General features: G+C 44.9%; 1 protein-coding gene across 1 annotated transcript in view; it reads right to left on the bottom strand.

The window, feature by feature from the left end:
* The window catches only part of LOC309665188 (uncharacterized protein), a gene marked incomplete at both ends in the record, with an annotated part of 60,123 nt that extends 53,304 nt beyond the window's left edge, over positions 1-6,819 (bottom strand). The window contains 3 exons of the mRNA XM_082471400.1: positions 4,288-4,407; positions 4,895-5,319; positions 6,801-6,819. Coding sequence (XP_082327526.1) covers positions 4,288-4,407; positions 4,895-5,319; positions 6,801-6,819 — 564 coding nt within the window. The remainder of the gene's footprint in view (positions 1-4,287; positions 4,408-4,894; positions 5,320-6,800) is intronic.
* Between the last annotated feature and the right edge of the window lie 6,753 nt (positions 6,820-13,572).

The following is a 13,572-nucleotide window of genomic DNA, read 5'->3' as shown; positions in this document are numbered from 1 at the left end:
GGGAGGCGGGAGCCTGGGCCTGCCTGTAACACAGGTGAACACAAGTTCTACTGAAACCTGCCCTACGCAGAGTTCCAGCCCTGGGAGCCCTCGAGAGCCCCCATCTCCTCCCAAAGACCCCAGAGGACTCCCTTCCGCCCTGACCAGTGAAGCAGGGTCTACGGCCTCTCCTTATTGTTTGATGGGGCTATGTGCTCTTTATTCCTGAGTTCTCTATTCGTCCCTCAGCTTCCTTCCAGTCGGGAAAGCATCCTCCCCTTCCCTTTTCTCCTTTCTCCCCTAGGTGGGGCCTGGGGCACTTTAGCCCCTTTAATCTCTTGAGGCCAAGGAATAAGTCTCCAATGGCAGGAATTTGGAACCCCAGAACTCAGATGTAAATTAGTCTCCTCTCCAAGAAGACTCCAGTCTGACTCTCCTGTACCTCTCCCTCCCCAGAGCAGAGATCCTCCAATTCCCCGCTTCGCCCTTAGGCTAGGAGAGAGAGGACCATTAAATGGGGCCAGGCCACGTGGGAAAGAAGGGAACAGATCCTGGGAGAGGGGCAAGGAACTAGAGGTGGCTGCCACCACCTTCTCCTTCCACCGGGGCCTGAGCATGCCACAGCACTTACCGCTTATTATAGTCATTAAAATATTTGCTCTCTGCTCCTTCTGAGTCCAGTGAAGATAGGGGCTGCTCCCTACATCATGCAGCAGGTGTGATCTTAGTCTACAAACTCTGATGTTCAAGATTTACTGCACTTTAAAATGTTCTTTCAGGAGTTCCCTGGCAGTCCAGGGATTAAGACTCGGCACTTTCACTGCCAGGGCCCGGGTTCAATCCCTGATCAGGGAACTAAAATCCTGCAAGCCGCATGGTATGGCCAAAAAAAATAAAATAAAATGTTCTTTCAATGAACCTACTCCAAGCCCCTGCACCAGAGCGCTGGCACTCTTGGGATCCCATCTGCCAAGGGCTGTGCAAAGGTCAAAGAAACAGCAAGGCACAGGAGAGGCTTCCTACGTGCCCTCGACACCATCCCATCATTGGACATCAGTCTCACCAGTGAATGCTGTGGCCCCTGTGTTCCCAGCAGGTATGACTCCCCAGGTCCTAGACTCTCAAACTCTTAGCTCTGTGCCACATTTGAGCCATGGGAGCTCAGCTATGAGAGCCTCCGGGCTTGGACCTAGCTTCCCCAGACATCTCCCCAGAGCCATCTACTCAGGTGGCTTGCTTGCTTCATCCCAGTCAAGGATTAAAGCCCACTGCCCATACTGGCTGGACGTACACACCAATCCCCTCCACAGTCTTAAAAAACTCTCTCCAAAACCCTCCCTCTTCCCAGTCCCTCCTAGGTATAACCTCTTCCCAGGTTTGCTTTAGACTTTTACAAAGGCAGAAGGGACTCTAATATCAGGGTGCTACTACTCTCAGCCCTACCAAAACCCTCGCTTGCTCTAAAGAGAAAAGAAAATCATCAGCAAAAAGAGAAAAAAAGGAAAACATAGGCAAAACAAAGCAAAACTTCGTATTTCACTAAATTATCCTGCCACACTGCATAGCTGGTATTTGCCTCAAGCCCTGCCCTGAGTAGCATGCAATATAATGTCTATCTTATCAGAGAATGAGTCCCTACTCTCCTTTTCTGCCTTCATCTTTGACAATACTGTCCTGTTCTTTCTTCTTTCTGTAAGATCCATAATTCAAAAAAATCAAATAATACATACTCATGGTTTAAAAAAATCAAAAAGTACCAAAAGGCTTATTCTGAACAACCATTTCCTGCAACTTTTAACTCTTAAGCTACTTCCTCTAGGACTTAGTGCCATATGTGTAAATACTTTGTTCATACCTCTGTTTCTTCATTTACCTATTTTTAAAGTTATCAACTGAGGGACTTCCCTGGCAGTGCAACGGTTAAGACTCCACGCTCCCAATGCAGGGGGCCCAGGTTTGATCCCTGGTTAGGGAACTAGATCCCACATGCATGCCGCAACTAAGAGTTCATATGCCACAACTAAGGAGCTGGCGAGCCACAACTAAGGAGCCCACCTGCCGCAACTAAGACCCGGCGCAACCAAATAAATAAATTTTTTTTTTAAAGTTACCTATTGACTTCCTATTATAAAAAGTGGAGATTTAGCTCTCTTATTAACCCTCTTCTCCTGTCACCCTATCCTCTAAATACAGCTATACCACTATATTTAGACAATGATCAGAATTTACATTATGATGACCATGTAAATGTTGTTCACTGCAAAGTAGCATACTGTGCTTACTTTCCTTTTGTCACTCAGCTTTTTGTTTTTCTTAAAGATTCAAATTGTTCTTCCTTTTTTTAAAATACATCTACCTTCCCATTGTCATAGCCTCAGTATTTTTCAAACACTTCATCATAGGATTAAAGACCTAATGTTTAAAATATATGTTATAGAAGACAATATAGGTGAGGGTGGTTATAATCTTGAGGTAGAAAAAGAACTTCTTAAACATAAAACCATAAAACACAAACCATAGGGGGAAAGATCAACACCACCAAATTCAAAGACAAGTAGGAGTTCAGGGTAAAGATGGCAAATTAAACACATGTATTTATTTTCACTCCTTCTTGAGCCCCAACTAAAACTAAAGTAAGTGTTTCTAAGGACTTCCTTGGTGGTCCAGTGGTTAAGAATCCGCTTGCCAATGCAGGGTACGTGGGTTCGAGCCCTGGTCAGGGAACTAAGATCCCAAATGCCGCGGGGCAACTAAGCCTGCGCTCCACAACTAGAGAGGCCGTGCTCCACAACTAGAGAGGCCGTGCTCCACAACAAAGACCCAGCGCAGCCAAACAGATAATAATAATAAAAATAAAATAAATAAAGTAAATGTTGCTGGTGTGTGTATACATTTGTAAAGGCATCAAATCACAAAGACCCAAATGGGAGGGGAGATAAAAGTAACTTTCCAGAAGATTGCTGTTTAGATAAGTAAATATTTCAGTAAAAATAAGTACAAAGCATAAAATGAAATTATAAAGTTGGAGGACTTCCAAATTTACACACAGTAAAAAGAAATATTTTACTGAATACTAGTCTGCCAGTGTTCAACAGTAAGACAATTAATGGCTTTTACTAGAAAAGTGAAAAGAAAAAAATTCCAAAGATCAGTCATCCCCCAAATGTACAAAACCATCATACCACAAACATGAAAACTCATTGTAATCCCTGGAATTTCCTTTAACAGTAATTACTATCTTCTAACAATGTCACCCTCAGTGCCACTCAGAAAATTACAATTACTAATACCATGTTTTCAAATGATTTTAGCACTATCTCTTCCATGAAATGATAACACACCCACACACACTTACAAAGTGGTGGGCCAGCTCCTTCTTGTCAGTGTTGCCTCAAAGTCTGAAGCCTTCTGCTTCCCCTGGTTCACTCCTTCTTTGTAAATCCTTTAAGGACCTCTTTGACACAAATGTAAAGGATGGATGGGGCTAGTAAGAGCTCCCAGAATTACAGCTAATAGAAATGTCTTAACAACCTCAGTCATATGAACTGGAAACTAATTTCAAACTAAGCAACCAGATTTCTTAACACTCCTCTCCCTCCATGGTACCTGGGCCACACTTTCGCTAGCCACTATTTCATTCTTTACTCATCAATCATTAGAGGGACATGATCACCAATGACAGGATCGTTCTTTTGACATCTTCAAAAATGGGGTACTATGGGGCTACCAGCACAGCACCACTGACATATTTGGCATCTTCTGCCCAGCTTTCTGGCACAGGAAGGTCAGAGGGACTGGGTCTATACTTGCTATTTATGAAAGCTCAAAACTAATTTGTTTCCTAGCTTTAATCATTTACCTGTGAAAATGTCTTCAGCTTCAACTGACCTCTTTTGTGAAGTTCTTTTTCTTTGCACGTCCAGGTGTTACTTATCCTTGTATTTGGGGACAAAGTGATGCTATTTTGTTAAAAATCATCAATGTTTCTTTCCTTTGCCATCAATCGTGACCGATGAATTACCTCTTTTATGGATGTTGAAGTTGCCAAGCCTTTTTCTAATGCCTATACTTGGTATTCTTCTAGCGGTGGCTATTCTGCAGTTCCCCTACAGAGATTGTGTTACCTATGTCAGGAAGCTGAAAACTTCATTTTTCAAGAAATCCATTTCCCAGTTGGTGGCAAACAAAAACACCCCAGGGAAGCTCTGCTGCCATGTTCTTGAAGACTTTTGCTTAGAGTCATGGATTGTGCTAATAATAAATTTCAATCTAATATTAAATGAATAACCGAACTCCACCTGTGATTACCTGAGCAGCCGGCGCCAATTTCGGTTCAGAATACCCACAGCGGACGGGTATTAAACTCCACTTGGCCTCATTGCCCGGCTCCGCCACTAGGAGGCAGCATCGTCGTCGCGGTCCTCGGTCCTCCAAAGGCAAACAGGCTTGTGGGTTGAATACTACTGTTCTCATTTCCTTCATCTTTCTGGGGGTTTTTTTTTCCCCCCTTTATTATTTGTCCTCAAATGTGTCTCATGCTAGACCAGGGGTCTAGAATTTTCCTATGTCCACTGATGAGCAGGACAAACTCGTTTTCCGCCTCTGTCCAGGTGAAAGCACTTCATCCTCCGGCACGGAGCATCGCGCCAGGCACACCAGTTAGGCTTTCAATAAGCCTTGAGAGCCTATGGTTTCAACCTAAAGGTTGAAAGAAACCTTTCTTAGAGTTGGCACCGTAATTACGTGGTTTAAGGAATCAATCGGGTGCGGGTTATTTATGCTGCGAAGGAAGTCCCGGAGGTAATGTGAACTTCCTTCAGCCTTTAAGACAAACATTGCTTCCTGTCTTCCACGTTGGGCGCCCTGGCCTCAGGATAAGTTGGGAATACTTGGGGTGGGGAAGACAAATACTCACGGAAAAACACCGGCCTCCGGCCGCCCATGCGTCCCAGCCTGCCCAGCCGAGTACCCGCGGATTCAGGGGCCCGAGTGGCAGAGATTTGGCGGGACAGCCGCTGTGCTCGGCCCGGGGTAATCGCCGCCCGGGGGCTTCCCGGTCCCACGCCGACCCCAGGTCCTGGGGCTGCGGGTCCCACCCGCAGCCCGAGTCTCCCCTCTGCACGTTCCGCCCGTGTGCCGGGACCCGCGCGCTGGGACCCGGGGCCGGACCCTCGGCCTCGGGACCAGCGGGGGCCTGGAGCGGGGACAGCACCAGAGGCCTTGCCAGGCCCACGGACTTTGGGCCCAACGCCCTTCTCAGTCTCTCTGAGCAGCCCGCCGGGTCGGGGCCGCACCCCGCCCTTGCTAGAGCACCCCCCACCCGCCAGCGCCCACCCACCCCTCAGCCAGAGCGGCGCCCACTCCAGAGCCTCCCTTCCCAGACTGGTGCGCCCTCTGCAGGCCTGGGAGGGGAGACACATCAGGCACAGACGTGGACACAGAGCCACAGCTCTCTCTCACACACACACACACACACACACACACACACACGTGGATGACGGGCACACCAGTCACGCTCAGCCCCACAGACACAGCTCCTGATACGCACATTCATCCATTCAACAAACATTTATTAAGCATCTAATCGAGATGCTCTCCACAATCGTTTACTCCCCAGTACTCCCACTCCTACCATGGCCTTGGTTGACTTCCCTGGCTTCGCTGCTGCCTTACCTGCCTCAATGGCTAAAGTGCCCTCCACCCAAGATCTCCGACCCCTGGGGCATGGATTTGGTCAGACCAGGGAGCATGAAGGCTGAGCGGGCTCCTTGGGAGAGTGTGGTGCCAAGATGAGCTGAACTGCCCTGAGCTGGGAGATGTGTCCAAAGCTCACACTGAACCAGGAACCCCACGAAGGCCACGTGGCTGAGAAGAGGGTGAACTATGTAAAGCAGGTAGCACACTGAGGGCTCTATGGGTGTGGTCAGAAACTGTTTCAAACCCACCTCCCTGGTCTCCACCACCCCACCACTGGATCATTTAAACCAATGGCTGGGGAGTTGGTGCCTTAAACCTTCCACCCATAGGGCCTATGCCCTCCCCCTTTTTGCCATGATAGAAGGTACCATCAGAACACCTGACGGCTGTCACCTTCCCTGATTCCTCTTCTTCTCCCTGATCTGTCAGTGTTAGGGAGCTCCAGGCCTTGGAACTTGACGCCTTCTATCTACACTCACTCCCTTGATGACCTCATTGTCTTATGGTTTTAAATACCATCCATATGCTCCCAAATTTTTATCTTCAGCTAGAATCTCTCCCCGGAACTCTAGACTCATACTACCAACTACCTACTTAACATCTCCACTTATATGTCCAGAATGCAGCTTCATCTTAAAAAGTCAAAACAAGGCTCCTGGAGGGAGAGATAAATTAGGAGTTTGGGATTAAAATATACATGCTACTATATACAAAATAGATAACTAACAAGGACCTGTATAGCACAGGGAACTATACTCAATATCTTGTAATAACCTATAATGGAAAAGAATCTTAAAAAGACCAGCGGGACCAGCGGTCCCCTGTATATATACAACTGAATCACTTTGCTGTATACCTGAGACTAACACAGCATTCTAAATCAACTATATTTCAATAAAAATTTTTAAAAAACAAGGCTCCTGACCTTCTCACAAACCCACTCCTCTACAGTCGTCCACATCTTGGTAAATATAACTCTAACAATCACGTTGCTCAAGCCAAAAACATTGAAGTATTTTCTCTGCCTCTCTTTCTCTTCTTTCTCTCATATCTTATGCTGAACCCCTCAGCAGAGCCCACTGGTTCTACATTCAAAATATTTCCAGAATCTGACCACTTCTCACCAACTCTCAGCAACCTCATGTCCTCCCTGAATTATTGCAATTGCCTCCAAGCTGGTCTCCAGGCTTCCATTTTTGCACCACTTTGGTCTATCTTCCATTCGACAGCTACAGGGAGCCTTTAACACATACCAGATCATGTCACTGTTCAAAACCCTCCAAAGGTTCCCCAACTCATCCAGAGTAGAACATAAACCCTGCAATGGCTTACAAAGCCCTACACTATGTGGCCCATGTTGTTATCTGACTGTATCTCCTACCACTCTACTCTTTGCTACTTCCCTCCCATAACATTGGCCTCCTTTCTATTCCTCAAATACACTTTTGCCTCAAGACCTTCATATTTGCTATTTTCTCGTCTAAAGCATCTTCCCCAGATCTCCACATGGCTCTCTCCCTCACGTTCTTCAGATCAGCTCTCTGCTCAAATGTAATCAGACAAGACTTCCATGACCACCCTCCCCAATACTCCCTATTCCTCTAGCCTTCTTTATTTTTCTTCATAGCACCTACTGCCATCTGACATACTATTTTTTTTTCTTGTTTGCTTACTGCCTGTCTCCTTCATAAGAATAAAAACTCCAGGGACTTCCCTGGAGGTCCAGTGAGTAAGACTCCACACTCCCAAAGCAGGGGGCCCGGGTTCGATCCCTGGTCCAGGAACTGGATCCCGCGTGCATGCCTCAACTAAGAAGTCCAAATGCCGCAGCTAAGAAGCCCGCATGCCACAACTAAAAGATCCCGCATGCAGCAACGAAGATCCCACGTGCCACAACTAAGACCCAGAGCAGCCTAAATGAATAAATATTAAAAAAAAAAAAAAAGGAATAAAAACTCCGCAAGAGCAGGAATGTCTTTCTGTTTCGTTTACTGCTGTGTCCCAGTGCCAAGAACAGTGTCTGGAACATAGGACGCCCTCAATAAATATTTATTGAATGAATGTGGTGTAAATCCCTTGTTTATTATTATTTCATTATTTCACCCTTTGCTGCTGATTCTCAGGATCTTTCCCAACAGGCATTCCAGGAAGACAGTATTGAAATTGATTTGAAACCTTTATGCCAGCTCTGCACTATACCCTTGTATCCTATAAGATCTTGGAGGGAAACAAATGGCATGACCCAAAAGTCTTAATAGAAAAGAATTCAGTGAAGGGTCAATTTACAGAGGTGAGGGCAGGGTTGTTGTGGGCGGCCACTGCACATGAATTTGTATAGCTCCAAACTTCAGGCCATCTCTCCTTCTGGACAAAGTGGACATTCAATGTACTGCCTGAAATTCTGCCCACTGAGAGGACTTCCCTTCACCACTGTCTTTCAGGGCCACCCCTGAATGTAAGCAACTGTCTACTTTTGACTGATGCCAGCATACCCCAGAGACCCATCTGAAAATCAAGACCATACACTTCCTCTCTCTGTTAACTGTTTATAGAAAACTTCTCCATGAAGGCATAAGTACGATCAGAAGAAGAAGCAGAAAACAATAAAAGTAGGAATCTGAGTCACCTGCCCACGCTTTTACTCATGCCTTCTGAAATTTCTAAGGCCTGGTCTCAAATGTACACTGTTCCTTTGACAGTGGAACTCTGGCCATGCACATCCAACTATATGACTTGCTATAGGTAACACCCTAGGTTGCGTTGTCACTGGGTGATCTATAGTTTGAGTTTTAAACCAGGGCCCAGTGGCAAATCAGGACTGATTTTCAAAGAGTAAATAATTGTTAGCAGAAGAGGTATGTCCTTACTCCAACACCCTAAGGGTCTTTCCTGTAATGCTCCTTCTGGGGCTCCTGTCTCACCCTTCTCTGCCACAGACAATCTGAAATTCCCTGGATTTACGAGTCATAAGGCCCAAGTAGCCAGGCAACTTTCCCCAGAGCCTAGACCTGCTGCAGACTCCTTCCTTGCTCTGGGCCTCATTCAAATCTGTCAGCTTTATGCCATATCAAATAAATATTTTGCTGTACTACACCTAACTATGATGTATGTTGCCTCCAAAATCCAAACAGCTCTTTAAGCATTGTGCCTCTTCATGGTAAATGTGCAACATTCCCCAGATCACTGTTTTTCAGCTTCTCCCTACCTCTAATAGCCTAGAAATTTTACCTATGTTGCAGGATCCTGAATTTTTGGAAGATTTCTTTCTCTGCCTCTGACATACATAGGTCTTACTGAGGCATTTAGGGCAACTGCTATTTCTTGTGCACCAGTAAACATAATGTCATCAGTTTAAAGGACTACTTTGATACTCTGTGAGATATCCAGATTATCTTATGATAATCAGAGCAGGAAAGCTGTTAATATCCCTGAGGTAAAACAGTGAAGGTCTGCAAAGTAAAGGAGCTGTTACAGTGGAGGATTACTGGACTGAATGTCAATATTATGACATAGAAAAAATATATATATATATATGTGTCATCTTGGGTATGTTACTTAACTTCTTGTCTCATATGTAAAATGGGATAGTAGTAGTATTGTTGGGAAATTATGTGAGATAGTATATGTAATGTAGAGCACTTAGAATGGTATATGGTTCAACCAAAGACTATATATGTGTTTGCTTTCTTCATGGTATTTTATTGTGTATATGCAATATAATTAGTTTAGCTAGTTTCCCATTGATCAATGTATAGCATTTTCAATTCCTCTGCTATTCCAATGTTGTTGTCAATATCCTTACATATCCATTACCATTGGCAAAAAAATAATAATAATAAAACAGTGAAGGTGTATTTCTGTCATTATAGTTGAAAACGAATGGATTTCAATGGTCCTTAAGTGACTGGTACAGAAAGAAGGCACGTGCTAGATTATTAGCTGTAATATGCTGTACCAAGGGCTGAAGCATCTTTAAGTCTTTGAAGGTGCTCTATTCTATGCACATTCTCTAGCAACAAAGCATTGCTTTAAGTTTACTATTGTAGGGGGGAACATGGTGGGGCAGGCACAGTTCAAAGGACTTCCACTTGGCCCTTCCTACCATAATTTTCCTCACTCCACGGTCAAGGAACCAGTGTGGAGACCTTGCTAATTACTAAGTATAGTTATTCCCACTCTACATTCTGAAACTAGAGAAATAACCACTGGATAGGTCTTACAGACTCACTGTGAGATGGACCTGAACCAAGATCCTTCTATCACCTGAACTCCATACACTCTTACTCTGACTAGTGGACCACAATGGGGTTTTGGGTCCCCAAGACTCGTATTAACATGAGACAGTATCTAATAATCCCCCAAAGATCTGAATATTTTCTGTTCACCAGTCAGAGTCACCCTGGCAAACGGCTACAGATCTCTCTAGGGAAGGCTTCGAGAAGTGATTCTCAAATTTTAGCATACGTCAAAATCACCAGAAAGGCTTGTTAAAATACAGACTGCTAGGCCACTCCCAGAGTTTCTGGTTCAATGCAGTTGAGGCAGAGCCCAAGAATTCGCATTTCTGCCAAGTTCCCAGGTGATGCTGATGCTGCTGGTCCAGGGACCACACTTTGAGAACAACTGACTAGAAGAAGGATCTATAGAGTCCACCTGTGAAAAGACTCAAGCCTTCCCACCCCCCACCATCCAATCAAGGGGCTCCAGGTCTGGGGAACTGATTTAAGTCAAGGAACTGGGTAAAAGACTGTAAATCCCCAATACAATTTGAATCATGTTTCTCCCTACCTGGCCTAGACATTTTACACTTATATGGGTCAGTAAGTTGTCCATCTATTTCATTCCTAGGAACACTATGATCAATTAACTACCACCACAGATCCTTACGGGCAAAGCACAATGATTACCACTTGTCCCTGCAGCTTATTTAGTAATTTCATTCATCTTATTGCTCAGAAGGTGAGCATCTAGACTCTATCACTCAAAGATTCCATTATTCTCCTTGAAATGAGATTGCCCAGTCCCAAGAGAACATCTCCCATCCTCACCTCCTGCCTACTAAAGAAACCACTACAGGGCTTCCCTGGTGACGCAGTGGTTAAGAATCTGCCCGCCAATGCAGGGGACGCGGGTTTGAGCCCTGGTCCGGGAAGATCCCACATGCCGCGGAGCAACTAAGTCCATGCGCCACAACTACTGAAGCCCGCATGCCTAGAGCCCATGCTCCACAGCAAGATAAGCCACCTCAACGAGAAGCTCCCACACCGCAACAAAGAGCAGCCCCCACTCGCCGCAACTAGAGAGAGCCCGCACGCAGCAATGAAGACCCAACACAGCCAAAAATAAATTTTTAAAAATAAATAAATTTATTAAAAAAAAAAAAAAGAAACCACTACAGTGCTTTTCATAGTTAGTGTTCCCATCACCAGTGCTTTTCTTATGGGCTTGGAGAAGGAATTATCTTCCTGGGCCCTTCAGAGTTAGTGGTTGCACATAAGAGGGACCTCCACCATTCCCATCTCTGTAACCTTTGCACTCCGTCCTCGTTTTGCTACTCAAGGTATATTCTGAGGGCCAGCAGCATCAGCATCACTTAGAAGTTTGTTAGAAACACAACATCTTGGACTTCACCCAGACTTACTTAATCAGAATCTGCAGTTTAATAAGATCCCCCCAGTGAATCATATGCACCTCAAATTCTGAGGAAGACTGTTCTACAATACGCCAGTGAGGTTCTAGCACCTCAACCTCATTGATCATAGGCCACTGTTGAGTCCAGGCTTCCAGTAACCAAGTCAACAGATTATTAACACCATTCCCAGGTGCTCAGCTAATACAGTAATACCCAAATCCTGGATAAGGGCATACATATCAATAAATTTGTCCTCACTGGTCCCCGAGATTCTCCCAATACGGTTGACAAGTTCTTGCAACTCCTTCAGTGTACATGCTATTGTTCTTGGAGCATATCTTGTACATTCCCATCCAGGCTATGTTAGAATCAAACTCTCATTATGGGTCTGGAGGCTATGAAGGGTGGTGAGGGTGGGTCCTGAAGAGGACCCCTGCATGCCTTTTGCCAGGGAGTTATTATAAACATTTTTTAATGGATGGGAAGGCTGGATCATTCATGGTTTGCAGGGGGAGGAGTGTTCTTCTGCCAGCAAGGAAGGTTTAAGGGAATTTAAAGGTCCAAAATTCTCAGCTTTGTTCATCTCTGCCTAAACGTCCCCATTCCAAGTCTCAGAGTCCTTCTCCTTCCCAAGAGTGCGCTTATTCTAGTATTAGGAATATGGTGGGGTTGTGCATTTACCTGGTGTTGCAACTCTACCACACATACAATCAGTTTTGGGGCTTGATCCATAGCCATATCTGCCATGCGGCTATGGATCACATGAATTAAAGATGACTTAAGAATTCCATAGTGAAGGGGGATAAATTAGGAGGAGAGGGATAAATTAGGAGCTTGGGATTAACAGAAACACACTACTATGTATAGAATAAATAAACAACAAGGACCTACTGTAGAGCACAGGGAACTATATTCAATACCTTGTAATAACCTATAATGGAAAAGAATCTGAAAAAGAATAGATATATAGATATATATGTAACTGAATCACTTTGCTGTACACCAGAAACTAACACAACATTGTAAATCAACTGTACTTCAATTAAAAAAAAATTCCATAGAAGTTGTCTGAATCTCTACCCATAACTTGAATTAGAATTTCCTGTTCTTAAACTTTTCTTTTTCTTATGTAATTGTGCCAGCACAATCAGAAACAGGCAGCCCACCCAACAATGTATGTAATGACCATGTGAAATCACCATTTGCGGCCATAGCAATTAAGTACCTGAGGCATTTTATCTCCTAATGTCTTTCCCTCCATCAGCATCCCACACTGCACCTCACTTAGTGATAGTCTTAAGTGATGGTGTTGCTTCTTCATGTTCTGGATCACTCGTGTCCTCTTTCCCCATGCAAGGAGGTTTGTGCACTCAGCAAACATATGAGCAACCCAATCCCAGGATCCCATTTTGGAAATCTATTTCCTGGGATGTCTTCTGGTACCATTTACTGTATCAGTTAGGATCCTGACAGGAAACAGATGGCACACTCAAAAAAAGTCTAACCAGAAAGATTTTAATAAAGGGGCTATTTAAGAGGTGAGGGTCAAGATTAAGGAACCAACACGGAAGAGTGGGGCACTCAGGGTTCAGCAATAGCGGGAAACCATTACCATACCAAGGCCTGAAGGGGCCAGAGGAAGGAACAGTGTTTCGGGAGCCTCAGAGATAAACCCACGGAGAGGAGGCAGCCCAAAAGAATCTAACTGTAGATCAGTGGTTCTCAAACTTCAGCATGTATCAGAGTCATCAAGGGTATGTTAAAATATGGATTGCTCCAGTAGGTCTGGAGTAGGACCTGAGAATTTCTCACAAGCTCCCAGGTGATGCTGATGCTGCTGTCCAAAGACCACTCTTTTTTTTAAATTAATTTATTTTTTTTTTATTTTTTATTTTTTGGCTGCGTTGGGTCTTCGTTACTGCGCACGGGCTTTTCTCTAGTTGCAGTGTGCAGGGACTACTCTTCGTTGCAGCACGTGGGCTTCTCATTGAGGTGGCTTTTCTTTGTTGCGGAGCATGGGCTCTAGGTGCATGGGCTTCAGTAGTTGTGGCACGTAGGCTCAGTAGTTGTGGCTCGTGGGCTCTAGAGCACAGGCTCAGTAGTTGTGGCGCACAGCCTTAGTTGCTCCACAGCATGTGGGATCTTGCCGGACCAGGGCTTGAACCCGTGTCCCCTTCATTGGCAGGCGGATTCTTAACCACTGCATCACCAGGGAAGCCCCCGAAGACCACTCTTTAAGAACAACTGCCACAGAGTAAATTATT

This window comes from Balaenoptera physalus (assembly GCF_965194825.1).
Source record: "Balaenoptera physalus genome assembly, chromosome: 7".
In the NCBI taxonomy this organism is placed as follows: Eukaryota; Metazoa; Chordata; class Mammalia; order Artiodactyla; family Balaenopteridae; genus Balaenoptera; species Balaenoptera physalus.
This window is presented reverse-complemented; position numbering and strand designations above follow the sequence as displayed.